The sequence below is a fragment of the Schistocerca serialis genome, chromosome 9 (assembly GCF_023864345.2).
Source record: "Schistocerca serialis cubense isolate TAMUIC-IGC-003099 chromosome 9, iqSchSeri2.2, whole genome shotgun sequence".
In the NCBI taxonomy this organism is placed as follows: Eukaryota; Metazoa; Arthropoda; class Insecta; order Orthoptera; family Acrididae; genus Schistocerca; species Schistocerca serialis.
Genome location: NC_064646.1, coordinates 119,440,624 through 119,468,241, shown reverse-complemented (window position 1 = coordinate 119,468,241; position 27,618 = coordinate 119,440,624). Strand labels below are relative to the sequence as shown.

The window sequence follows — 27,618 nt, the reverse complement described above, 5'->3', positions numbered from 1 at the left end:
AGGACTTCACCCAACAATACGGAGAACACTGGGCGGGAGGAGCAGGGGCGTTTCAAATGGGGAAACGAATATCGAGACCTCTGGTCGCGGAGTGCTATGTTAGGCCTCAGTCTGTTTGGCAAGGCTATAAACGAAACAGTTCGGTGACCAACCAAGACTGAAAAAAGTGGTGTTCCAAGATGTGAAGTAGAGGGCTTCGTTGAAGTGGGAGTGCACTGTGGTAGAATGCGTGGAGGATACGGTGGCCGATGCGCAGTGACCAGTTCTCGTTCAAAGTGCCGGACGAGTTCATTCGTTCGTTTGTAAAGAGAGGCCGCCATTGTTTGCTCAGTCTCGGCTGGTCGGTGACGTGCTGCGATGACATAAACAAGGCGGAAGTTCTACAGTCTTTTTGAAACGATTTTAAAGAAATATTGGGCAAAAAAAATTACTTTTCCGTTAGTTATAGTGAAACGGTACAGTAGTTTCGCTGCTCGCTCGCACCGGGAAATACAAACGGAGTGGCTCCGCCGCCAATTTTATTGCACGACGCGGCCGGCCGTGGGTGCAACAGAACCCTTGTGGACGGGAGGAAAGAAATGTGTCTGGCTTCATAATATGTTTTTAAATGTGTCGTGTACGTGAATGTGAATCTGCACATGAACTTTTCCAATCCTCCTTACACCTTTCCATAAAGCGTGGCCAAATCTTAGCTGGGAAGTAGTTCTGTAGTATAGTAGTGCCAACCTTACACCTGGGTAGGGGATCAGAGAGACAGCACAGGCAGGCCAAAGTCAAAGACGTTCCAGTGTCACAAGATTTGGGGTGGAGAGGTTAGTCGCGGCCAAGTGTTTCGACCATCCCCTCCACTGGGGCACAGGAAGACCTCCGGGTGCCCGGGATATCCTGGGAGTGTTACAGAAGACGGGGAAGTGAGCAGATGTGCCCTCAGTGCGTCTGTCTCGATGTTCACGGGTGGAAGAGAGATATTTGAATATTTGCACTAATTCTTTTATTTCCAGCTTCGGACTGTGTAAGGAAATGAATGTTCTCGTTTAATTTCGGAAATTTTACCTCCTATGTTAATGTATCTGGTCTCCAGTTTGCCTGTTATCTTCCTCACATGGTGGATGTCCTATGCAAAATATTGGGAGTCTTTGGTGGTATACATTTGGCCTACGAAATTCCATTTTGCCCATAGAAATGTATGTGCAGATTAGTATATAATATACCCGAGTTATAAGTTGTAAAATTGTAATATCTGTAAACTGGAACAATTGTTGCAATCGCTGTAAAGTCGAGTGATAATGTTTAAAATAAATAGGTAATCAATTGTCATCAATCTTTAACATACCCTAAAAATAACAAAGGAGTCAAGTTAAAGGAAATCATTTAAAATAAAAGATATAGATTACAGGGGCCCACACATCAACGTGTGAACCCTCCAGCCCCTTGCCTAGTATCGTACAGAAACGTAGCGCTCTCAAGCTCCCCTCCCCAGATCCGTTGCGCAATTTTCATTCAGGGTTTGACATCAACTTTCATCTGGCGTCCCTAGGCAAGGCAGTTTGACGGTAATCTTTCAATATCTTTGTAGATATTTCCATTTAAGTAAGTTATTGCGCGAAATTCGAAGAAGTTTTTGATTAAAGGAAAGTCGTAGCCATAGTTTTGCGTTTGCTGCATATCACATTATATGTTGGTGCTTATGAACTTCAGCTACCATACTGAATTTTTTATCAGACTTGGTGGATGTCTCTGTCTACCAAGACTCTTGAGGAAATTCATCTGATGTCGCACACCAATTTGCCATCGCGTGTACCAGCGATAAAGACAGAATGATGTATCCACAGCATTCCTCATACTTCATACCGGTAAATTATTTCAGGTATAGAAATACGTTTTGGCTAATGATACCACACAAAGAGTATTTCGTCATACGGTTATTACATAAAACTTCACCATGTACTGTGGTATTCCATTAACTATGGAATAAGTTGGTGTGAAAAGGGAATCGCTGTGATCTTTGGAACAGCATATGTGAAGACATTACGCGTTTATTTTTATACATAGGATATGCTTTTCCATAAGCTATTAACCTTACTTCTCCTTGGTTCCTCACTTAATAAATTTGATAAACCATGGTTTCAGAGCTCGGTTGCAGTCCCATCTCCACAACATGTTATTGAGGTGACATTGTATAAACACCGATGTATTTTGGGAAAAGTGCAAATTTGAAGATGAAACATGAGCAATGTAGGTGTTTCTTAAAAATGATGTCACATGGGGCTTCTCTGAAAGTTACATATGATCAGAAATCGGGGCGAAAATAAATCACTACTTTTATTGCGTGTTGAGCAGAATTCTTTACAGATTTTAAGCAAAGCAGAGGTGCCAAGAGGCCTTTTTGAATGGTCAACATGCATATGTTGGCGCGGAGGTGCTCCATTTATTGTTTAAAAATAATATGAGCGTAGGCTTCAGTTTAGAATGGCACCTTCCCTTCAGCGCTCGGCATTTCCCCTACAGCGCCTGCTCGTAACCCCCACCACTGCTGCTCTCCCCACGCGTGCCCTGCCGACTGCGCATTTACCGTTCACGTTAGTCTGCATGGAGCAGGAGCGGGTGGCGGGTGGCGGTTGGTGGCCCGGCTTACCTCGGCGTCCCTCCTGGCGGGCAGCAGGCTGGTGGTGGCGTACGGCGCCGGCCTGGGGTGCAGCGCCAGCAGCAGTCCGCGGGCGTCCACCTCGGCGTACTCCGCGTGGGCGGCGGCCAGCTCCTTGGCCGTCTGCGCCGCCCCCAGAGCCGCCGCCTTCGCTTCGGCGCCGCCCCACGCGCTGTCGCCGCCCACGCCGACGCCGCTGTCGATCCACAACGTGTCCTTGCCGTCCGTCAGTTTCAGCTGGCAGATGTCGTTTGCGTTCATCACTGGCACGGAAGGGTCGGGTGTAACAATGGCACTTGCTAGCTGCGAATTGGGCAGCCTAAAGACCTACTCCAGTAACAAGGCGCTTCATCTCATTAACATACCCTGGCTCTAGCAAGAATCATTCTCTGTGCGACTGAGTGTATGATAATTGTAAAACTAACTACCAAATTAGAATTGTGTGAGAATACAGGTTTTTATTGGTGAATTTCACTGATGAAATCTTCTCCAGTTATAAGCAAAATGAAATTCTTAATCTATAACTCGAAACATTCTCTATACAGTACAAGGGCAATAAAAGTTCTGTATAAATTACTGTCGTATAGGAACACAAGAGTAGAAGTGTCGTCCTGAAGTAACATACCGGTAGGTTGGGTTGTTTTGGGGAAGGAGACCAGACAGCGTGGTCATCAGTCTCATCGGATTAGGGAAGGATGGGGAAGGAAGTCGGCCGTGCCCTTTCAAAGGAACCATCCCGGCATTTGCCTGGAGCGATTTAGGGAAATCACGGAAAACCTAAATCAGGATGGCCGGACGCGGGATTGAACCGTCGTCCTCCCGAATGCGAGTCCAGTGTCTAACCACTGCGCCACCTCGCTCGGTATACCGGTAGGTTTTCTAATGGTGACCACCAGTAATGTTACTTCTCCTCTACAACAATGAATGGTAAACTCGGTAAAATGTTCTTTCAAGAAGAAACTACCATTCGGCTGATAACCGGGGAAGATTTCTCCAGTGTAATTACAAGTGCTTGCCGCATCTAGACTCGAACCCTTTCACAGAGTAAAGAGGTGTCACACTGCTGTGTAGCGCAATACATTAAATGTCACGCAAATGGACTAAATGGTGTGGTCAGTGATGACTCCTGCTAAAGTAACAAAGTAGGACACGTGCGATCTTCCACCGCGTCATTACCTTGCTGTTGTGGCAAGGGTCACGCGTCATTGTGAGGAAGAGTATCTGCGAGTAAGAAATAATAATCTGCTGCCAGAGAGAGTGAGGACACTGTTGTCGTGCAGTCACTGCCAGCCACGCGAATAGACACAGCCCCTTGAAATATGGATTCCGTCTGGAGCTGGAAATGCTTGTAAATCGTCGTGAACGTGATGCTCAGATACTGTATATCTATACGCCACACACTAATGGAATCCACGACAGTTGCTCATTAGATGGCAGCGCATAGTCTGAACGACGATCGACAATGTATTTTGAACGACGACGGAAGACCTAGTAACTCTTTATCCAATTTTCCTTTACAAGGGTGGATATCCAGAAGAGCTACAACACCCAAAATACGATGATTAGTCCATATTCGTATCTTATCCCCAAAATTTTAGGCGCCCGAATACAGGTTTTCCCAACTAGGATTTTCTGATACCTGTAACACCTTATATCTTTATTTTGGATTTTTTAAAATTTTGATATAATAATATACAGTAGCTCCCGTTTTTATGATTTTTGCTATAATTCTGTTCTTTTTACACGACTTTTAGCAAAATAACTTTTTCTTAATTTCACTCTAGCGTGATAGGAATTAACCTCGCAAGATTGCTAATGATCATTTTCTCGTACAGTCCTCCGCCAACAGCGACAACAAATGCTTTCGTAATCAGAAGAGTCTTCAGTTTGTGAAAAACGTATGTATCGGCATTCGGAGATCAGTTATGTGGGTCAAAAATAATGAGGGATAAATAGTGAGCCTTATATGAGAATATAATACACGTTTCCCCATGTTTTGATTTACACAATTAATGTGCTGGCTTATGATCCCTTTTACTTCCTGTTACATTAAATCGGAGTCCTGCAGCGGTACAACATTAAGCGCTCCTTAACCAGAATTCCTAACTTCGTTTGCCTCAGGCGGGATGCGATGTTAATAACACACCTTTTAACTAAGATGTAGGTATCAGGTAAGATAACACGAAAGAGTTAGCATAACAAGAGATGGTACAAGTAGGAACACCAATCTCATCTATGACTTCATAGCTCAGATTATCAGAGCAATTTCCCTTAATGGAAAAGGTCCTGATTCGAATCGCTTACCAGCACATAATTCAGGAGAAGGTGTAGCACTCTTAACATCCCCAGTTGCGAAACCAGACCTTTGCCATTAAACGGGAAATGCTCTGATGAACTGAGCTATTAAGCGGTACCTTAGATCGCTGTTTCTACTTGTACCATCTCTTGGTATGCTAACTCCTTCGTGTTATCTTATCTGGTAGCTACGCCTGACATACAAGATGTGTTACTAACAGAGCATCCGAAACGATGAAGTTAGAAACCCGGATTAGGAAGGGTTTAAGTCGTACCGTTAATTTTATGGAAAATAAAAAGCATTGTCAGAAGGCACACCACAAGGATAAAATAAAAGCATGGAAAAATGTGGAATGTATTTTCGTCGAAGGCTCACTGTCTGTCCCTTAGTATTCGTGATCCATATAACTGTTCTCCCAGCGCTGTTGCAAGCTTTTCTCCCATTCTGCAGACTGCCAATTACGGAAACACTGTCATGAAGTATTGCTTCAATAAAGTAACTATACAAGTATGCTATTGACCCAATACGTACAGATTCATTGTGAATGTTATAAAGACTGACATCAGCGGTTCAAAGAAAATAATTAACGATATGCAAGGTCCAAAGATATTAATTTTAGTAAATTAAGTAAAACTCCATATTAAAATGTATTATCCAGCTAGAAAACATAATATTAATTAACTGCGTAGAAACTCAGTCTCATTTCTCAGTTCCTCACAACAAATATAATAATAAGAAGAAGAACAACGCAGTCCTAAAAATTAGTAATCTGTAGGAGACATCACGCTATGCCGTGTAACTTAGTCTCCAGCCTTGATAACTGCTTCATTTAAATGTGGAAGAGAGTTTCATCATATGTACTATAGCCACTTGTTCGTGTTCAGACGTCGTAGAGCTATCAACTTTCCAGTATTCGAATGCTACATTTCTCCTGCTGTCCCAAACAGTCCCAGACATTTTTTTGTGGGGCTACGGTCGGGTGATTTAAAGGTCCAGTCGCGGTGCTATTGCTTGCGTGATCGTTCGTCAAATGAGAAATGCATGCGTGCTGCCCTGTGAACACAGCAGTTTGTCCTCTTGCAAGACAGGAGCGTCCAGAGTATACTCGTCGTGAAGAAGTAGAAGATATGGCGACACTTCGTCCCCGAGACTGTCGAAATGAACATCCTAGTTTATGTTCATGGCGTAGAAAACACCCCAAAACATTAGGGAAATTGTACTTTCGGCCTGAGCTACACACCACGCACATACACACTGCGCACATTGTGAGTTACACGCCTCACTGGGCTGTCGGTGAACTTGACTTCTTGGATAATTTGAACAGAGGCGAAATCGCGACTCATCACAGCACACTGTACGCCCTCAGTCAGTTATTGTCCAGTTTATGTGTTGTTTGGGTCCACTGAAGATGTGCAACTTCACGTGTTGTTGTTTTGTGAACTAGCCTAATCCAAGTATCCACTGCGTACAGTTTCTTTCGCAATGTCCGCTCGAAAACTTGTTAAGGTGGACCTGCTTTCGCTGACGTACGTACTTACTTTTCGGAATAACACCGACTGTCATTCATAAGACTTGACACTCGTCTCGGATTTCTGTCGGCTACTCTAGACAGACAGCATTGCTACACCATAACAGAAGGCAACTTCTTTCACGGTGTGGTCATAGGCACATCTATACACAGTAGTTCTTTTCTAACCATTTAATCATTTCTCAACATTGACCCATTTTACTACGCCGATTCCACACAACAGTCCGACATTTACGACCTAATTCACTATCATGACTTACGACAACGGTGGAACTCAAAGAAATTTCGGGCTTGCAGCCGGCCGTCGTTAATTAGGCCTACACTCCACGACGTTTCGACTGGGCACCTGTCAGCCGCTGCAGGTAAGCCATCGAATACGGTGTCTTCGGTGGCTCGCCGGAGGCGGCTGGTAGGTGCTCAGTCGAATCGTCACGGAGTGTAGCTGTTAACGACCGGCTGAAAGTCCGAAATTTTCTTTGAGCATTCAATTCGACCGGAAAATTTTCGAATTGTCAACTTTGGAGAGTCAGACTACGGCCTGATACCAGTTCTACACCACCACAGCGCTCCAAAATGATCAATATGCTCTTGAAAGGAAAAAGGTAATATTTTGTCCGGTTGGTGTGCGTCACATAGCTCCTGGCGATCGTCACTAAATAGCTACCATTTTATGGACGTAATTTAACAATGGTACATTTTTGACAGATGACTATGTGGCATATGCAGCCCTTTTCTGTGTCACCTACATTTATTATCAGTTTTTATTCATCGTCTTGTATTTGGCTTATAAATTATTACGTGCGCACCATATTTTCCAGTTCCTTAAAGTATTTTCTATTATTGTGAGACGTAAGGTGTGGCTCGCTCGCATTCCTGGTGCCGTTCTTACCGTTCAGGTTGCTGATGTCTTTCTTGATGGCCTTCCGGTGCCTCAGGTAGTAGCCGGCGGACAGCGCCAGAGAGACGGCCAGCACGAGGCCCACGATGACCGCGGGGAACCACGTCTCCTGCACCACGCTGTGGACGCTCCTGCTCGGCTGAACCCTACCAAACACACCACACAGCACAGCGGTCACAACACACTTTACATCAGGCGACCTGTCACACATGATCTAGATGTATATCTGATTGTTGTTGTGACCTTCAGTCTGAAGACTGTTTCCATACACCTCTCCATGCCTTCTACTGTGTGGGTTGGATTGCTTGGGGGAGGAGACCAGGCAGCTAGGTCATAGCTCTCATCGGATTAGGGAAGGAAGTCGGCCGTGCCCTCTCAAAGGAACCAGCGCCACCTCGCTCGGTATTCTACTGTGTGCAGACCTCTTCACCTTTGCGTAACTATGCGACCTACATCCTTTTGAACCTTGGAACTGTACTCAAGCCTTGGTCGCCCTCTACAATTTTTATCAACCCCCTCCCCCCCCCCCTCCCGGCCCCCTTCCACACAGGCAAGTCGATCCACTACCAAACTGACTAGTCTTCCATGCTTCGAGAAGTTTCCTGTCAACCCTTATTTTCTCCCAAATTAGTTTCGTTACTTCCTCAATAGCTATTCGATATATATAGATAACTTTCAGTGTCCTTCTACAGCACAATATTTCAAATGCTAGCAACCTAGCCGGCCGCGGCGGCTAAGCGGTTCTAGGCGCTCCAGTCGGGAACCGCGCTGCTGGTACGGTCGCCGGTTCGAATCCTGGCTCGGGCATGGATGTGCGCAATGTCCTTAGGTTTAAGTAGTTCTAAGTCTAGGGGACTGATGACAGATATTGAGTCCCATACTGCTCAGAGCCATTTGTACCATTTGCAGCTACCAACTTCTTCTTGTCTCGGTCTCTTTGCTGTCCACGTTTCTCTTCCGTACAAGATTACACTCCATGCAAGCGTTGAGGTGACGAAAGTCATGGGATAGCAATATGCACGTATACCGATGGTGGTATTATCGCATAGACAAAATACAAAAGAGCAGTGTATTCACGGAGCAGTCATGTGTACTTAGGTGATTCGCGTGAAAAGGTTTACAATGTGATTATAGCCACACGACGGCAATTAACAGACTTTTAATGCAGAATAGCAGTTGGTGCTAGACGCATGGGGTATTCAATTTGGAAATCGTTAGGGAATTCTGTAGTTCGAGATGACAGTGTCAAGAGTGTGCCGAGAATACTAACTTTCAGCCATTACATCTCACCACGAAAAACCCAGTGGGCGACGTCCTTCAGTTAACGACCGAGAGCAGCAGCGTTTGCGTAAAGTTGTCAGTGCTAACAGACAAGCAACACTGCATGAAATAACCGCAGAAATCAATGTGGGACGTACGAGGAACGTATACGTTAGGACAGTGTGGCAAAATTTGGCCTTTATTGACTATGACAGTAAACGACCGACGTGAGTACCTTTGCTAACAGCACAACATCATCTGCAGCGCCTCTCTTGGGCTCGTGACCATAACGATTGGACCATAGACTACCGGAAAGCCGTGGGTGGCTTGGTTAGATGAGTCACGGTTTCAGTTGGTAAGAGCTGATAGTAGGATTCGAGTGTGGCACAAACCCCACGAGGCTATGGACAAGTTGTTCAAATGGCTCTGAGCACTATGGGACTTAACATCTGAGGTCATCAGTCCCCTAGAACTTAGAACCATTTAAACCTAACTAACCTAGGGACATCACACACATCCATGCCCGAGGCAGGATTCGAACCTGCGACCGTGGCGGTCGCACGGATCCAGACTGAAGCGCCTAGAACCGCTCGGCCACACCGGCCGGCTATGTACAAGTATGGACAAGTTGTCAACAAGGCATTGTACAAACTGGCGATGGCTTCATTATGGTGCTGGCTGTGTTTACACGGAACCGACTCGGTTCTCTGACCTGACTGAACCGAACATTGACTAGAAATGGTTATGCCCGGCTACTTGGAGACCATCTGCGTTCGTAGAATTCATAGACTTCAGTTCCCAAACAACGATGTCATGGGGCACAATTTTTCGCGATTTGTTTGAAGATACAATTGAGACGTCAGCTCGTGCACAAAATGCTGCACCGGCAACACTTTCGCAGCTAAGGACTGCTATAGAAACCGCATGGCTATTTCTTCAGGAAAATTCCAACGACTTGTTGAGTCCATGCCACGTCGAATTGCTGCAACACAACGGGCAAAAGGAGGCTCGACACGATATTAGGAGGTGTCCCATGACTTTCGTCGCCACAGTGTTTACGGTACCATAAGAAAAGAATTGCTAACATGTAAATTTCTAATCGATATTAACATGTTTCTCGTTTTAAGAAAAGGTTTGTTGCTATTACCAGTCTTCTATTTACATCCCCCCCCCCCCCACTTCGGTCATTCACAGATACTTTGCTGCCCAAATACTGATCTGCTCTATGTAGTGTCCCATTTACTAATCTTATTCTGTTACCGTCACCTGATTTAATTCGACTACATTGAATTACTTTTGTTATACTGTTGTTGATATTCATGTAACCTATTTTCAATACAGAACCCATTCCATTCAACTGAGCATCCAAATCCTTCGCATTCTCCGACAAAATTACAGTGTCAGCGACAAAACTCGAGGTTTTTATTTCTTGTCCCTCATTTTCCCTTTCCAAACTTTTCCTTCGTTTCCCCTGAAGTAGATCAAATAATTTCGATTTGCCACTTTTCATTCGGTTGGATATTTACATTCAATTTAACGTAATTGTATTTATGGAGATTGTGCAAATGCATGTTTACTTTTGGTTAAAGCGATAGCAATGATTCTTATGGAAGATTACATTTCCTCTTTTGTACTGTACTACAATTAACTTGGAGCAGGCTCTCATAACGATTTCTTTGGGAGAACTTTCAAGCTGTTGCGTGCGGGGACGACATTCAGGGAAAGGAGCATAGGTACAGCAACTGGGGTGCATGCCTCGACAGCTGATAAGACCATCTAAGCTAGGGCTGCTGCATCTCCGCTCCGATGCCTTGTGTGGCGTGGGTTTTATTCCTTGTGACTGACTGCGGCGCCGCCTTAAGTTCATGACTTTTTAATTATTTGGTGGCACTTGACGGTGGAGCTTTAATCTTAGATACTGGTCGTGCAATAAAAAAGTTCAGTTACTTACAACTGAAGCGAATTTTTATTCCCTTACACTGTATGGAAGGCATCAGTCAATAAAAGAAGTTCCTTTTGAGGAAGCCTTCTTGATTTCACTCTCCGCATTGCTGGAGAACCCATATCAAAGCTCCCTCCATACACAGCTCCGAGGCCAGAAATGTCACCCGCAATATTCTTAAAATTAAATACAACTGATTGTCAATCCACTTTTCTTTCAGGGAATATTGTCTGAGTGTTAAAGACGCAGGACAGTGAGTTTGGCGTCTGGAGTAGACATAGAGTATGCTCACCTGGGAGAACTTCGATCGCCCCCGAGCGCGGCAGCCGTGGAGAAGGGCCCGGAACCGACCACTGTGTAGGCCGACACCTGCACACTGTACACGTTATCCGACGTCAGGTTGTTGAGCAGCAATGACGCCGTGCTGGCGTTCACGGACAGGTGCGCGAAGACGCTGCTGCCGTTCACCATCACCAGCACCTGCTCGGCAGGAGACGAGTGTATTACAACCCATGTCACACTGGCAAATCAGTCGTAACGCTACAGCATTGTTTACACTGGAACAAGCATTCGCAGACAATTCGCCATTGTTTACTATTAATCGCTTGCACCTTGTGAACAAACGTTTCCACTGGAGAGAACAGGAGACAACACGGGAAGACTAGCACAACCGTTTCAACCCTACGAACAATAAGGCATTGTTTTCTGGCGTAATAATTGTAACACAGATTTCGTGCGATAGCATTAACAACGCTTATTGCAGCCACGACAGAAAACATTGATATTCATAAAGGATTATTTTGCATGGCGAGCAAACCGCCTTTAACGAAGCAAGAGAAATGGCACACCAAAAGAAAAAAAAGTGTAGGTGACTGAATTTGTACGTAAGACGACAGCTGTGGAAGTAATAAACTTAACACTGCTTTAGAGCTTCTGCTTTCCTTAGCATTATTCCAGAATTTTTCACATGTGTCGATTGACGCTTTCTGCTGGCTTCTCATCACAAACGAGGAATACATTTAAAAGCGCAAGACTAACTAGTGACGATCAACGCTAACGGCAGAAACGCTGCCATTCACACTCCGGTTATTAGAAAATGGAGACATGTAAGCCACTAACTGCTTCGCATTTAAATTGCTGCTGTATATCAATTCCCAATGTCTTCATGGACATATGCAATGCACCATTAAAGTAACTATAAACAATACAGGGGGTACATAAAGTCCGGGAACACTTTGAATTATTTATAGCACCAGAACCAAACATTATACAGATAACATACATATGTCATTTTGAAGAGAAACTCTGAAAGTTTTTTTTTTCATGTATACCACCAAAGTGTACTTTGGTAATTTGCCGATAGTCACCGCTGGTCGCAAACATGGCGAGTTCAAGTGCGGGGCGAGCTTTGTGTGTGTTGGAGTTCGAAATGGCCTCCCCGACCACCAGCTATCACTCCGTGTGACCTTTTTCTTTGGGCACACATTTAAGATCTGGTGTATGTACCGCATCAACCACGTGATGTAGCAGAGCTCCGGAAGAGAATACGGGGAGCGACTGCTACAGTCGACGATGCCACGCTGGGAGGGATATGTCAAGAATTCTATTACCGTATTGACGTCTGCTGAGTCATTCAGTGTTCCCATATCGAATGTTTGTAAAAAAAATTTCCAGAGTTTCTCTTCAAATGCCATATGTATGACAACTGAACAATTTTTAGTTCTTGTGCAACAAATAACTGAAAGTTTCCCAGGACTTTAAGTACACCCTGTATAATGTCAATAAAATATCATTAATTAAACATGAAATACACGTACAACCTGTCACATAGGCTGCTTGATATAACTTGATATACAATTTTTTAGATGGTGGACTGTGTGCTCGCCAGTGCATGATTTTTATTTATTCGCTGTTTACACAAAAAATCGGCAATATGACATTGACACATCAGCTGTGTAATAACAGGTACCATGAACTAAAAAACGAGACTGATAAAGCTTTTCCTGTAGCTATGTTACATTTTAATCGCCATAATATATACATACTCGCATTTGTTTAAATTCAGGTACTTTCCAACGTGGTCATGACTATTCTAGAATATCTGACAAAGTTATTTTCCTTCTTTTATTCAACCATACCGAATCACTGTACTTACTTATGATCAAAAGTATGCGGATACTCGTATGTAATGCAAGATTGATGCAACGGGAGGTGGAGCCGCCAGTATAGAAACTGTCGTGGAATATCGTCTTGTCAGTAGAGAAGCAATAACAGCAGGTCGGGTGGATCATGAGAGCTCAGTCACTACCAACGAGGACTAATTGTCGTGTCTAACCAGAGTAACAAATCCATCAGGAGCCTTTGAACTTTTCTCAAGTTGTCAAAGTCGACCGCTTAGGATACAGTTGTGAAGCGGAGACAGGAAGGAGCAACCGCTCCTAAACAAAGACCAGGCAGATCTCAAATAATGACGGACAGAGACTGTTGAGCCTTAAGGATGCTGCCTAAAAAGTCAGACGAAATCGGCGTAAGGAATCACTCGTTAGTTCCAAAGTGCTACGAGCAGTCCCTCTAGCAAAACAACTGTGCTTAGCGAGTTAAAATGAATGGTCTACCAGCTCTTCAGAAATCACACTTTTCAGTAGCAAGTGCGAAGTGACGCTTGAGAGGGTGTGAAGCAGATGATGATTGGAAACAAGTGGTTTGGAGTGACGAATCACGCTATACCATGTGGCTACGCGATTGAAGGGTTTGACTTCGGTCGATGCCTGGAGAACATTGCATGCTGTCATGTGTGGTGCCAACAGCGACATATGGAGGAGGTGCTGGTACATTATGGGGGTGTCTTTTGAGATTAGGGTGTGGGTATCCTACTGCACTTAAGAAAATGAAAAATGCCGAAGGATGTGAATACATTTTACAGTACTGCTTACTGGTACAGTGCAGGAAAAGTTTGGAGTACCTGACTGTATCAGCATGAAAATGTAACCTTCGAAAGCAGCAAGCACCATTGGTGAGGAAATAGTTTGTGGACAGTAACATTCCTGTAATGTACTGGTCTGCCCAGACACCCAACTTGAACCCAGTGGGACACCTTCGGGATGAGTATGAATGTCGAATTCACTCCAGATACAAGCGTCCAAAATCACTTTCATCTCTGATATCGGCTATTGAGTAAGAATGGACTGCCAATCCTCCACAGACATTAAGACACCTCACCGAAAGCGTTCCCAGCAGACCTGAAGCCATCATAAAGAGGAATGGTGGATACACCTCATATTAATGTCCACTAATAGATGTCCAGATGCTTTTGATCATATAATGTACTAGTGAACCCATCTACAATTTTCAGTTGCTGAATGTGTATGGGAGTCGGGTATACGCCCTAATGTCCTTCTCACTCTCTTTGTCCATCTCCTCCTCCCTCCCCTTCTCCTCCTCCTATCTCTGTCCATTATCTCCTGTCCCCCTCTCTGTCCATCTCCTCCTATCTCTCTGCACCTTCTCTTCCGCACTCTTTATGGCCATCTCCGTCTTTCCTCTCTCCATGTCCATCCCCCCTCCCCCCTTTCTGTCCGCCTACTCTTCTCCCTCTCTCTCACCTTGAGCCTTGTTTGTTGTTACTGCCAACGAAACCATGACTTGGAAATGAAGTCGTTTGAACGGATAAACTTGTTGGGATAATTGCTCTATGGTATACGAGAAACTCCCCTTCTCTTAGATCTGGGATGATGGTAGCGCCAGTGATAGTATTTCGCATAGTTTTAACCTGCAGTCGGGTTGGATAACAAAATTTCGGATGAATCAGATCCCGTAATAATATTCTACTAATAAGCTGAGAAACCATAAATACAACTTTATTTTTATCTGTTAAAACAGATTGCGAGGAAGGAAACGAAACGACTCATTTTTTTCAGCCCAGCACAGCATTTTTTTCGTCACAGTCGGTTTTAAAAGAAAACCTCTTCATTGTTGTTTACAAAAATACATAGCTGTTTTTATTTATATTAGACTACTGCTTAAAATTTGAAGTATGTCGGTCGATAAATTTCAGGATTTTTGCCGATAACTTTTTCCTAATAAAATACGTAGCCTATGTTTATTTGAATATCGTAGAAAAGTTCGAAGTAAATCAGTCAACAACTTTTCGATTTTTTTGGTTACTCTTTGGACCAATACACACATCCCACTAAAAGAAAGGATCTTTCGTCGTCGCACCTTATATGTGGTGTCTGTTCTTTCGGACATGGCCGAAAGAGCAGACAACACACGTAATTATATGTATCCAATAGTGTTTTGCAAAAACATTGTCCGCTTTTCTTCAAAGATTTGCACTGAAGTTCACCAAACACTTACCTTACACTTCCTTTTGGGCTACCTCAGTCTTCTCCGATCCTAGCACTGCTACTATGAATTCGTTCGATGTCGACCGTCACACCTCCAACACCACAGGAATGGTCTGGGATTTGTCACTCTGGTGTCTTGTATGAGATTTTCTTTGCCGACACATTGACATTTCCTAGGACTCTTCCAACAAATCTGCGTTCCCTACTAGAGATTTCACATCCGTTACTCTCTTGTTATAGGCCATAAATCCTCCTCTTCTTCTTTTCTTGTTCTTTTTCTTCCTCGGTGATTTTCCCAAAATGTAACAGTGTTCGCTTATTTGTCTCTTTGTCTCCACTTGGCGGGTTCTTGCACTTGGTAAGGGTGGAGACGGGGTGTCGTGATGGGAAACAGGCAGCCAACGTCATCCCTATAGGTCGTTTATCATTTAAAACGCGAAAACCCGCGTTTTTCCGTTGTTTCTTGATACGTCCAAAGTACGTGTCCGCACCACAGTAGACAACTTTACGTCTTCTTCTCCACGATAGCTCCCACTCGCTACTGAACGCAAATTTCACCACTGATCACATGATCACGAAGTCTCAGTCAAAGTGTCCACCGACGTATTTTGGTTTGCATTACAGCAAGTCGCTGCTCCCTAAATATATAAATGATTTCACATGTCCCATGCTCTTTTAGTGGAATAGTATCGGTGTTTTTTCTTACTCACTAATTTGAGGTAAACTACAAAAAGTCCACAATAAATTAATTATTGTTGGACTGCTTCAGAAGGCGTTCGTGAAGCAGAAAGATGTACCAGCGTTTTAAATCATAGCAGTTTACCTGGAAGATTTGTTTAAAAATAACAACTAGTATGACTTACATTGTATCCTTGAAGCATTCCGTTTAGATACTCAGGCGCAACAGGATCCCAAAAGATACTGGCTGCAGTAGAATTGAGCCTCCTCACTCGCACATTTTCTGGGGATGCTGATGGAGCTGTACAAAAAAAGGAGGCAAGGCGGGTATTAATGCACATGCGAGCTGCGAAATCTTTGCAGGAGATATAATCTTTAACATTCTCCACCTCTCACTTCTCGGTTGCTAGTAGTAATATTTTAATGATTTTTTTGCTGTGTCTATGAACAACGAATAAATCGGGTTTTCGTTTTGCCAGACACATTTCTCCTGGAACTATTCACGCATCTTCAGTGGCCTGGAGTACGAAAATTTTTTCACTTAATTTTATTACCTTTAACTCACATATGGCACCATTGTACTAAAGAGCTACAAACAGTGGTGTAGGCGGAAAAAACAACTTTACCAGCAAACGACTAGGGCGCATAAAGAACACCTCCTACACAAACTGCAAGTGTTCAGCATGAGAATGACACGCCCAGAATAGTTTAAAGTGCGAGTGTAATACAGGCTACTGACGGTCGCTGAATAAGTTAATGTGAAATGCTTCTGGCAAAACGTAAATTAAACGTTTTTAGTTGCCCGTAGACATCATGTCAAACTTGTTAATTTCTTTTGTGTTTCATACTGTACGCCGTGGTCCGAGGCATATTTCTGTGCTGAAGTTTCGTTTCGCAGTGCTAGAGACATTACTAGAATATGCAAAGACTCAGAAAACTGCATCAGACTTTAACAAACTTAGTAGACCGAACCGTTTATACATATCCACTCAAGATCGGTTCGTGGTATCATTACACAGCTGTCAAAGATCACAGAATCGCGACTACGTATGTTAGGGAGCTTGTACTGGGGAAGAATTGGAGCTATTTCCTTTACTTAAAACTAAAACCCATAACTTACCTAATTCTTATAATCAGGTCTTCTTCTTTTCTACTAAACTACTTTTTTATGCTTTTGAATTTCCATTGCCTCTCTGTACATCCTAGTGTAGAAATTATTGGATGGTTCCCGGGTCTCTGATAATAATCAGCTACTGTCGATTTATCCGTGTTTCTCTGACTCCTATTGCTCATGTGTTGCTAAAACCTGGGGTTTTGTTTTGTTTTAGGGCGCAAAAACATTTACGGTCTTACGCGCCTACGTCAGAGCTGCAGAACACGAAGACAAAGAGAGGAGTTCAAAACGACTACATATTGATCGCAATCGACGGAAGAGAAGACAAGTAAAACCAGGGACGTAGAGATAGGTCTATAAAATACGCCATACAGAAACGGAGGTCCTAAACCAAAAATTAAATGGCCTTCGCCATATTGCTCCGACGGGTGAAAAGTAAAACGCGATTGACAGCCCGCGCGTCGTTAGCTAAAACGGCCGATAACTCAGACGTCATACACAAACGAGAGCATAAGTGGTTAAAAAAAGGGCATTCCGTCAGGAAATGGTGGACCGTCAAAGGCTGAGCGCAATGAACACAAAGGGGTAGTGGAGTTCCACGCAACAAAAGTCAGTGCCCGATACGCAACCTAGCTACTAAAACGATTTCCCCCACAGAGAGCAGGCAGAAATGAGGTCGTTCAACCCGCTGGGAGAGGCTTAATAACCCGGAGATTTTTCCCTTGAAAGGAGGGCCAGTGGTGATGTTAAAGTGACACCACCTGCTGATTGACAGCAAGATACGTATCATCGGAGGGAATGTAAGAACTAGCAGGCCGAGGTGCGAGGACTGCAGCCGTGACCATCTGTCGGGTACAGCACTAAACTATGGGCCTAGTGGTCCTGGGTTCAGTCCCGAAATGGGTGTTAGAATTTTCCTTCGTTCCAGTCGCTCGCGGAAAGCCCCAGGTCTACTCAGCCTGATATCAACTGATACCGGTCATCTTCCCAGGGGCTAACAGTCAGCTAGGTCGATACACCCACCACTCTCGCTCTCCTAGTACTACGGCGAGGAAAGGCTGAACTCGACCTGCAGTCACACCAATAGCCCGGTCACGGGCTTGCGCCACAGTCTATGTACACTGGACATTATCTGCAAGTGATTTTATACACTCTTGCTGCGGCAAAGGCGAACATAGGTCCTTCCCAGTGTTCAAATGTTCGCACACCTATCTTGTTGGTTTAAAGACAGTGTCAGTACTGTATCAGCACTCTGATGACGTCCGCACCATAGCTGAGTGGTCAGCACGGCTGACTGCCATGCGGAGGACCCAGGTTCGATTCAGGGCACTGCCAGGGATTTTTCCATGCTGGGATTACTGACAGGGAGTGGACCCCGCTCACTATGCCAACTGAGCGATTAGTAGCAGTTCCAAGGTCAAGAAACCCGACAACGACCGAGAGAGTGGTGTGCTAACCACATGCCCCTCCATTCCTCATCCGACGACGCCACTGGCACAGGTTTTTACGAATGAGAAGAAAAGTCTCCCTTCAGTTGATGCTTTTTCCTAGTTATTTTAGGCTTTAATCTTTTTTCGGAGTAGCTCTTTCTTCTCAAACCATTACTTAAATAATCGATCTCGTCCTCCAAGTAATGTGGGTCACAGCCTCGTTTAGCCATCTCGACTAATGTTTTGATCACCCGTCTTTTCTGCTCGAGATGATGACTAAAATTTTTATGAAGGTACATGTCTGTGTGAGTGGTTATCCATAGACTTTGTGCTCTAAAGTTCCCTCTCGGCAGTAAGCTATACCTAGGACCACGGCCTAAAACCCTACGAACAAAAATCATCAAGGACTCAAATACAGTCGGGAAGTACTGCAGTGTATAATCATCTATATATACCCAGGAAGTGTGCACAGTAGCCGGCTTGGTGCTTACCGTCCTCGAGGGTGCGTGCTGTGATGGTGTTGGAGGGCCGGCCCTCGAGGGCCTTGTGGAAGGGCACCAGGAAGAACTGATAGCGCGTGAAGGCGCGCAGCCCGGACACGGTGTAGCCGGTGGCGCCCGCGTTCATCACGGTCACCAGGCCGAAGGAAGGCTCGGCCGCCGACAGGTCGCGGTAGCGCACGTACACGCCCTCCACCAGCTCCTCAGCGCCCAACACCTGCCAACATCATCGCCAGTGCTAATATCTCTTTTGCCGATGAGTTCTCAGGCGTAAACTATTGCCCATCTATCAGCCGCGTCAAGTGTTTTCAAATGCACGAGCTTTCGGCCGAGTGTTTCTCCATCATTGTTATATGTACACTGACTGTTTTGCGTGTGTGTTTTCATATTTTTTATTCTCTACACAAAGCATGCAGTTGGATTTCTGACCCACTGCAAAATTAAATCTTTTCAGCTGAGCTCTAGACGAGCTAATAGAAGGGCACAGTGCCTGTTGAGGATATATTTCTGAAGGGATTTCCGGTTCTAGCATTTTCCAATTAGAGGATGACTGTTGACGGCACCCAGTTGTTGACCTCCAGAGCCGACGCAGACGTTCAGAGTTAAATGCCGAAACTCAACGCATTGCTCCATACAGTGACGTCATATGAATTTGCTAGTAGTGACCACTCAGTCTGCTCGTCATCACTTCGTCCCTCGTATGCTACTCTGCTTCCCAAGTAGCAGAATTCATTCACTTCGCAATCCCCAGTTCCGATGCTACGTTTGTCGCTAATCTTACATTCGCTACTCACCATCACTTTCGTTCCTCTTTGGTCTACTCGCAATCCATAGTGTGAGTTCATTATACTGCTCATTCTACAGTCCTTCCTTACATTCACTGCAGCGACATTATCAGCGAAACTTATCACTGATATCTTTTCATCCTGAATTTTAATACCACTCTTGAACCTTTCTTTTATTTTTGCCTTTCCATCTTCAGTGTAAAGACTGAAGAGGTGAAGCGAAATACTACAATTGTGTCTTATACCATTTTTATTCCTATCTCTTTGTCCTTGATCCTCTTATTATTTTCCCCTCTTTCCCTTGAACCTATTTACATTGCCCGTCTACGCCTATACCTTACACCTACTTTCGCGAGAATTCCCTACATCTTGCACAATTTAACGTTATCGGACGCTTTTTATAGCACTAAAAATCCAATGTGCAGATTATCAAATGCAACGTCAGAACTGCTCCCTGGTGCCTTTATCTTTACTAAAACAAAACTGATGGTCATCCAGCACTCAGCGCATAATGCGTTAAGTTGATTTTGCGATAGTTCTAGCACTTACTTGCCCTTCATATCTTCAATGTCTCCATCTTCTTCTTCTGTGACAGGTCAGTTGCGGACTGTTACGGTACCCACGCTTTCTTGGTCTGACACTATCTCTTTTCCCTTTTGCAATGCGAGTGTGTTTCTTTATCTGAAGCGGTAGTCTCAGTAGATCAATTCTTGTACATGTTCGTTAGATTAATTTTTGTCAACCCCTAGTTTTTCTTTCACCCACCACATTTTCAGCTGCTTTTGATTATCTTAGTTTCGTATTTTATCCATTCATTTACATCCCTTTACTGTTCTAAGAAATGTGCATTTCAATCCTTGCATATTTTCTTTCGCTCTCTCTTCTCTCTCTCTCTCTCTCTCTTTTTCCAGTGACCACGATTCACTTCCATATAATAGGGTTGGCAATGCGAGTGTGTTTCTTTCCGTATTTTATTGTTTAAAGTTCTATCATTTGTCCCACAGATACTTCAAATCTATTTAACTTAATCTGCATATATTCTTCATATTCATAAGATATTTTACAACCAAGATAGTTAAAATATTTTACCTGTTCTATTGTCTTTTCATCAACTTCTACCTTGGTCTTAACTAAATATTTTTCACAACATGCCACTGACTTAGACTTACTAGAAGATATTTTCATATCGTCGTTTGCAGATTTATAGTTTAGTTCATAAATTCGTTTTTGTAAATCGTCTCTTTCTGAAAATTTTAGTGCAAGGTCTTGAGTATATAGGAGTTATTTTAGCTTTACCGAATTGTTTAGTTGTGCCTCAGTGTTCGTCCTAGTATTCCATTTGCAGACTGCGTCCTCAATGTAAATATTGAACAGTGTATAGGGTAAAATGCAGCCTTGTCTCAATCCTTTATTTATTTGTATTAGTCCTGTAAATATATCTTATATACCCAAGATTAATGAGGTTCTTTATACAGACCTATGATGGCTGATATAAAATGTAGTGATGCTCCATTATTCATAACTTTTCTCTTACCACATTATTAAAGGCTTTCTCAGAATATAGAAAGCAATATGTGTCTCTTTGTTGAACTCTCTGTTTCTCAACTGCGTCAGTCGTTGATCGTCCATTTCTCAATACGGCCTGTTTCTCCAATGGCAAACACTGTGCTACTGTTTCCAGTCTCCTCTTTAAAATTCTTGCAAATAGTTTATATGGTGTTTGAAGTAAGCTTATCCTTCAGTAGTATTCTCGTATAATTTTTTCTGTTTTCATATATATCGATATTACTTTCGTCTTCTTCCAATTTTCTGGTACGTCTTCTAGCTCCCAGTACGTATTAAACAAATGTAACAGTTGAAGGTGTAATGACAACGCTACATATTTAACTAATTCTGTACTCATTCGATTTAAACCTATTGCTTCTCGATCTTTTGTGGTTTTCGAAGGTGCTACGAATTCTTTTGTCATCGTGCTATCTAGGGCTTTTACTTTTATTTCTGAATCTTTTTCTTTCTTCTCTCCCATGTCTCCTTAGGTTCCACAAACCAACTTGAGTATTCCTTTGGTTGCACTTCCAAAAATTTTAGCAAACCCAAAGAAGTGCTATCTATCACTTGAGCCTTAGGTAATCGCAAATCTTTCAAAATTATGTGGAACTCTGACTAATCCTAAATCCCCTACGTCTTCCATATCGACTCCCATTTCTTCTTCTGTCACATCACCAGACAGTTCCTACCAACGTAGAAGACTTGCGTATTCCACACAAAATGGCAGAGCACAACTGTTATTATAAAATCCAGCTCGAGCGTGTTGAGAGTCTTTCTACCTGCGGAGGTAAAGTGGATAAGATAGGAGCGAGCTTTTCGGATGTCTAGCCTACTTCCTTAGAAGATCGCAGCCATGTACTGCTGTGAAACCCCTTTAGGGGGTTGTATGGTTTTAGTAGTCTGGTGGGTAGCGTCCCTACAGTAGGATGGTGGCACGCACCTGCCAGCGAAGGCGCACCGCATTTGAGCTGATGGGCTGAGCGGCATTGAGGAGGATCTGCAGGCGGCCGAGCGCCTCCCTGGCGGCCTGCAGGCGGCGTTGCTCCTGGGAGTGGGGGCGGCTGCCGCCCCCCGGGGGCAGAGTCCGCGTGGGGTGCGACGGGGGGCTGGCGCGCGACACCCCCGCGGGCGTCTCGGAACGCACCACCACCGCGTAGCGCGTATCCGGCCGCAGGCCCTCCACCTGCAAAACGTACAAGTCGGTCAACACGTGCAACTTAGGACCAAACGTAGAAGCACCTTTCTCTTTCGAAACCTCTTCTCTGGGCACGAGAGCCGTTCAGCAGTAGCAGCGACAAAGGGCTTTAGGAAAAACAGGTCAGTGACAATTACAAATAAAACATCGTTCCACTGGCATGACGGCTAATGAAGAAGCGACGTATGACAAGTTTTGTGACGTCATAACGAGCAGCTACGAGCGTGAAGAAGCCAGCACGTCGAATTTTCTCAATGTACTTTGAAACGTGAATTAAAGCGATGCAAAACAACTGTCTCCGTTATAGACGAAACGATGCAGTCCTCCTATTGGAATACAGCTGAAAGCGTCTTATTTATTTGATTTTGTAGAACAACGTTTCTGTTGCAAGATTCAATTTTATCTTTAACTATGTTTTGGCATCACCTCGCGTGTGTAATAACTTTTCAAGCTATTCCCTCTACATTATTTTCTTTGAGTGAGCTTGTCTTATAGGATATTAGGCTGTCACCCATAGCTGCATATTCTTTGCAGTTAAGCTTAGTTCTTTCGCACATGATTGAGGTTGCTAATTTAATTTAAATTGTTTCCTAGGACCTTGCGTTGTCTTGCTACATCTTCTCTTCAATTGAGTATAATTCTTTGCACGTCATTGGGCTTGTTAACTTAATTTAATTTAAATTGTCTTACAGGCTGTTAGCTTCTTTATACCACCCCCAGAACATCTTCTCTTCACAATCGTTTCCACGTTTAGCCTTTGTGGTGTCACCGCCAGACACCACACTTGCTAGGTGGTAGCCTTTAAATCGGCCGCGGTCCATTAGTATACGCCGGACCCGCGTGTCGCCACTGTCAGTGATAGTGGACCGAGCGCCACCACACGGCAGGTCTAGAGAGACTTACTAGCACTCGCCCCAGTTGTACAGCCGACTTTGCTAGGAAAGGTTCACTGACACCTACGCTCTCATTTGCCGAGACGATAGTTAGCATAGCCTTCAGCTACGTCATTTGCTACGACCTAGCAAGGCGCCGTATTCAACTGATATTTATTATGTGAAGCATGTATCATCAAGAGAGATGTTCTACAATTGTGGATTAAAGTTAAGTATTACATCATCTACGTACTTTATTTGCAATTCTCAAGATATTGTCCTGTTCCAGACCTCACGCCAGTCAGCGTGTAATTAAACGCGTGCGTTTCGGCCTCCTCTAGAAACACAGTGTTGGCTCTTCTGCCAACAGTACAGCCTTAATGTTTTCTGGCTCGTTGCCTTTACCTTCATGTACTGTTAGGTATAAAATTTTTAGTTGCGTTACTGCTGTGAAGTCATTGCGCCTCACTCACTTTCAGTGTTGTACATCCTTTTAATGGTGATACACAGTAACAGTTTGCTGAGAACCTCGTAAGCATATAAACAGTTAACGAATTAAAAGAATACGGCAGAACATCCAAAGTTATGTGCTTTTCATTCACAATTATGAAGATGTTCGACGAAGCAGCCACAGAGGGATTAACTAACAATAAAATATGCTATTTCAAAATACCGATGCATTAAAGAAAATCTCTCACTACCGCGTCATTTTTGGTACGATTTGTTACAGTAAAATTTTGATAAATGTGACGTCGCATTTTATATATAACAGTCTGATGACAACCTCGTGAGCATATAACCAGTTAACGAATTAAAAGAATACTGCAGAACATCCACAGTTATGTGTTTTTCATTCACAATTATGACGATGCTCAACGAAGCAGCAACAGGGGGATCAACTGACAAGAAATTATGCTATTTCAATATACCGATGCATTAAAGAAAATCCCTCAATAACGCGTCATTTTTGGTACGATTTATTACAACAAACTATTGATAAATATGACGTCGCTTTTTATATCCTTTCGCTGCTGTAAGCGTGTATACAGGTCCTGCCAAGCCATCCCCATGTGTTGTGGACGTCTATAAGTGCGCCGTTTGGGTTTTCCCGCAGTTCTATGGACGTCTGAATACGTCTTCTGCCGCCCACCTCTGACTGCTGCGGAGGAGTACTTCCGTATCTCGGTGAATAAAAGGTTTTCGAGGTTGGTGTATAAGTTGGTAGCGTTTTATGATAAGTTTAACAAACACAACGGATAAACATAACAAGTACTTTTAGTCATCAATAATACTATGTTCGTGTTCACTGTGAACAGCAGTAAGCCAACGCTGGGGTAACTTACCGACTGTAGAAATCACAGGGCCAATTTTCATCTGGAGAGGAAGTTCCTTGAGTGATATTTGGTAGAAATCGGAAAAAGTGAAAATCTGAGAGGGCAGTATTAAGTGAGTAAGGTGGATGAGAAACGACTTCCCAACCAACTCCTGTATAGTGCTTTTTGTCGGACTAGCAGGATGAGAAGGGTTGTTATCGAGGAGTAGCACCACTTCACACAGCCTTCCTGGTCGCTGTCCCTGGATTGCGTTTGCAAGGCGTCTCAATTGTTGGCAACAAATGTCAGCAGTAATGGTTACATCTCGGGCAGGCAGTTCGTAGTACACCACAGCGTCGTTGTTCCGACGAGGGCATAACATTACCTTTTGTGGATGAGCGTATGTCTTTGTTGGGGGAGGTGTTGCTTTGCTTGGGCTCAATTATTCCTTTCCTTTCTTTACGTTAGTATAGAGACACCATTTCTCGCCACCAGTAACGCTACAGGATAGGAATGGTCGGTGTTGCTCAGGAACCAATTGATGACGAGCAAGCCGAGATGCACATATGACCACACGCTGATTATTGTGATGATGGTTTAGAGAATGCGGTACCGTACACCTGAATTTTAACTTTCCACCCTGCATGCAAATGTCGCACGATGGTGAAGTGATTACATTTCATCAGTTTGCCAGTTTTCGAGTAGCTACTATGACGTGGATAATCGTGGATTAATGTGTTTAAACCACCTTCATCAAACACCGAAGATCTTACTGAATGTGGAAAGTCACTAATGCCAAAACCATTCTTCTTAAAACGATACAACGATTTTCCTGCCGTACTCTATCCAACGACGTTACCTCATACTCGGTGCAAATGTTTTCGGCTGCCTCAGCTGCTCTCACCCCACTACTGAAAACAGAGGAATATGCCGGAAATGTCCCGATTTCTCCACTTGACACTACATTTTCTAGCGTCCACAACTGCACTCACTATCTCCAAATGACAAAATGACGATATGTAAACTCAAATAGCAGCAGTGAAATACAAATAAAGTGGCAATCGGTAAATTAAAATACCACAAGCAAAACAAAAACGCTACCAGCTTATGGGCCAACCTGAGATCCGACGATTGTTATGACTGTATGATTCACGAATAGGAAGGGCGTGAATGGGCGCGTCGCTCGCGCCTTTCCTTCAGATAAAAAACCCACTTACCTAACTTCATTTGTATTGCATTGTATGTTAACCGAGGGCCTAGAAACGACGGAGAAATTTCGTCCCCGCCGCAGCCGCAGTGGTCCACAATCCCACGACGACTACCGCAGTCCACTTCACCCCTCCACCACTCATTCAGGGTTATTGTGGGGTTCGGCCCCCGGTGGACCCCCTCCACTAGGGAACGTCACACACCGGACGACTGTAACCGCTATGTTTGCGCGGTAAAGTAGTGGTGGAGTACGCGTACGTGGAGAACTTGTTTGCGCAGCAATCGCCGACATAGTATAGCTGAGGCGGAATAAGGGGAACCAGCCCGCATTCGCTGAGGCAGATGGAAAACCTCCTAAAAACCTTCCACAGACGGCTCTCCGGACCTCGACACAAGTCCGCCGGGCGGATTCGTGCCGGGGACCAGGCGCTCCTTCCCAATCCGGAAAGCCGTGCGTTAGACCGCAAGGCTAAGCGGAGGGGCTAACTTCGTTTACTACAAAGTATGAGCTAAAGTCAACCATAATTGTTTTTACCAGTGCAAAATCTTTCAAAAATTTCGTGCAGCGTTCTAGTTAATTTGATGGCGGATAATGGAAGGAAATTCCATTTTTTATCGAATGACGACATCAGACAGTAATATGTGCAAAAATCAATTTTTTCACGTAATATTTCTCATAAAATTGGGTGAAAAGAAGTTCATATCGGCCGGAATGCCGTCTCTCAAGACAGGCACCAGAATTTTGCGAGCACTTCAGCCATAAGCAAAAAGGTTATGATGATGTTCTAAGAAGCAGCGACGGAAGCATTACCTAACTATAAAATATGATGATCAGGATACCGGTGCATTAAAGAAAATAACGCGTCATTTTTGGTAAGATTTATTATGATAAAATCTTAACAAATATGACGACGTTTTTATATGTGGTACCCTACATTATGGGGAAAAGGTGAGGATGGAAATATAAACGTCTCCTGAAGCTTTACTCAAGCAGTCGTTGTGCATATCTGCACCGCATACGTGGAAATGAACTCTCTAGATAAATGTTGCAGATGAGAAAATAATCAAGTCAGAGTTAAATATTTTGAGGACGACGATGGTGGATGTAAAACTATGGAAGTGTATGGAACATGATTTTAACATCTCTAAAATGTCAGAAATTTTTATCGCCTGTTCCAAGCAACTGTCAGTGTCATTTTGTCTAGGGAGAGGCAGAATGTTTTTAGCTCTTCATTTTCAAAATCTTACGCACTATTGAATCGACTGACATCTTCATACCTTTCTTACGGATTATCTCCAGCCATTATCGATAATTACTAACAATATAAGCTCACTTATTTCGCTCCTATCCATATTTAAAAATATAATCTATATGGTGGGCGCGGAAGGTATAGCAGACAACTGTAGGCAAGCGGTGCAGCACCTTGCAAAGAACGTCGATGTGCATCGCTGTTTTCGCCATCAATGACGTCAGAATTTTCAATTCAGTTTCACCGACGTTCATCATATGGCTCTGTTTTATATTTCGAGTGCTGAAGATTGCCTGAACTTTCGTTTGAGCCTTTCGTGAGCCGTTCGTTATCCTCAAACTTTGTGTCACGTTAAAGCTATTGTAGTGTTTCCAACACATGAAAAATCGATCAAGAAACTCATTATCTTTCCTTAAAAACCGTAGTCTGAATTAAGAACAAATGCGTACAAGAATGTCTACACCAACTTAAATGAACTGTCATCTAGAGCCCTTAACTGTGTCAAAAGTGACTGAATGAGCAGTTCTCGCAGTTTTTATTTGCCTATGTTCGGGATTAACTGCACTTAACAGATTTTATATCGCATCGATAGAGAATTCGACAAATCGTCCGCTGCAAGAAGTATCAGAGATATCGACTGTACCGTGCCACCGACGATTGTGTCGTAAAGACGTTTAAAACAAAAAACTTGGAACGTGAAATATTATATGACGAAATAAATGTACACGAACCTTACGTTGGGCGGAGGAAAATATCCATGTTTTATGGTAAATATTAAATTTTAATCTTAGTATCAAGCAGTAAACACTT

At 43.6% G+C, this 27,618-nt stretch overlaps 1 protein-coding gene across 1 annotated transcript in view; it reads right to left on the bottom strand.

Moving 5' to 3' along the window:
* LOC126419409 (roundabout homolog 2-like) overlaps nt 1-27,618 on the bottom strand; it is a 308,578-nt gene that overhangs the window by 48,913 nt on the left and 232,047 nt on the right. Inside the window, exons 10-15 of the mRNA XM_050086597.1 lie at nt 21,910-22,152; nt 18,628-18,853; nt 15,778-15,893; nt 10,861-11,048; nt 7,358-7,512; nt 2,636-2,907 (exon numbers count right to left, since the gene is read on the bottom strand). Coding sequence (XP_049942554.1) covers nt 2,636-2,907; nt 7,358-7,512; nt 10,861-11,048; nt 15,778-15,893; nt 18,628-18,853; nt 21,910-22,152 — 1,200 coding nt within the window. The remainder of the gene's footprint in view (nt 1-2,635; nt 2,908-7,357; nt 7,513-10,860; nt 11,049-15,777; nt 15,894-18,627; nt 18,854-21,909; nt 22,153-27,618) is intronic.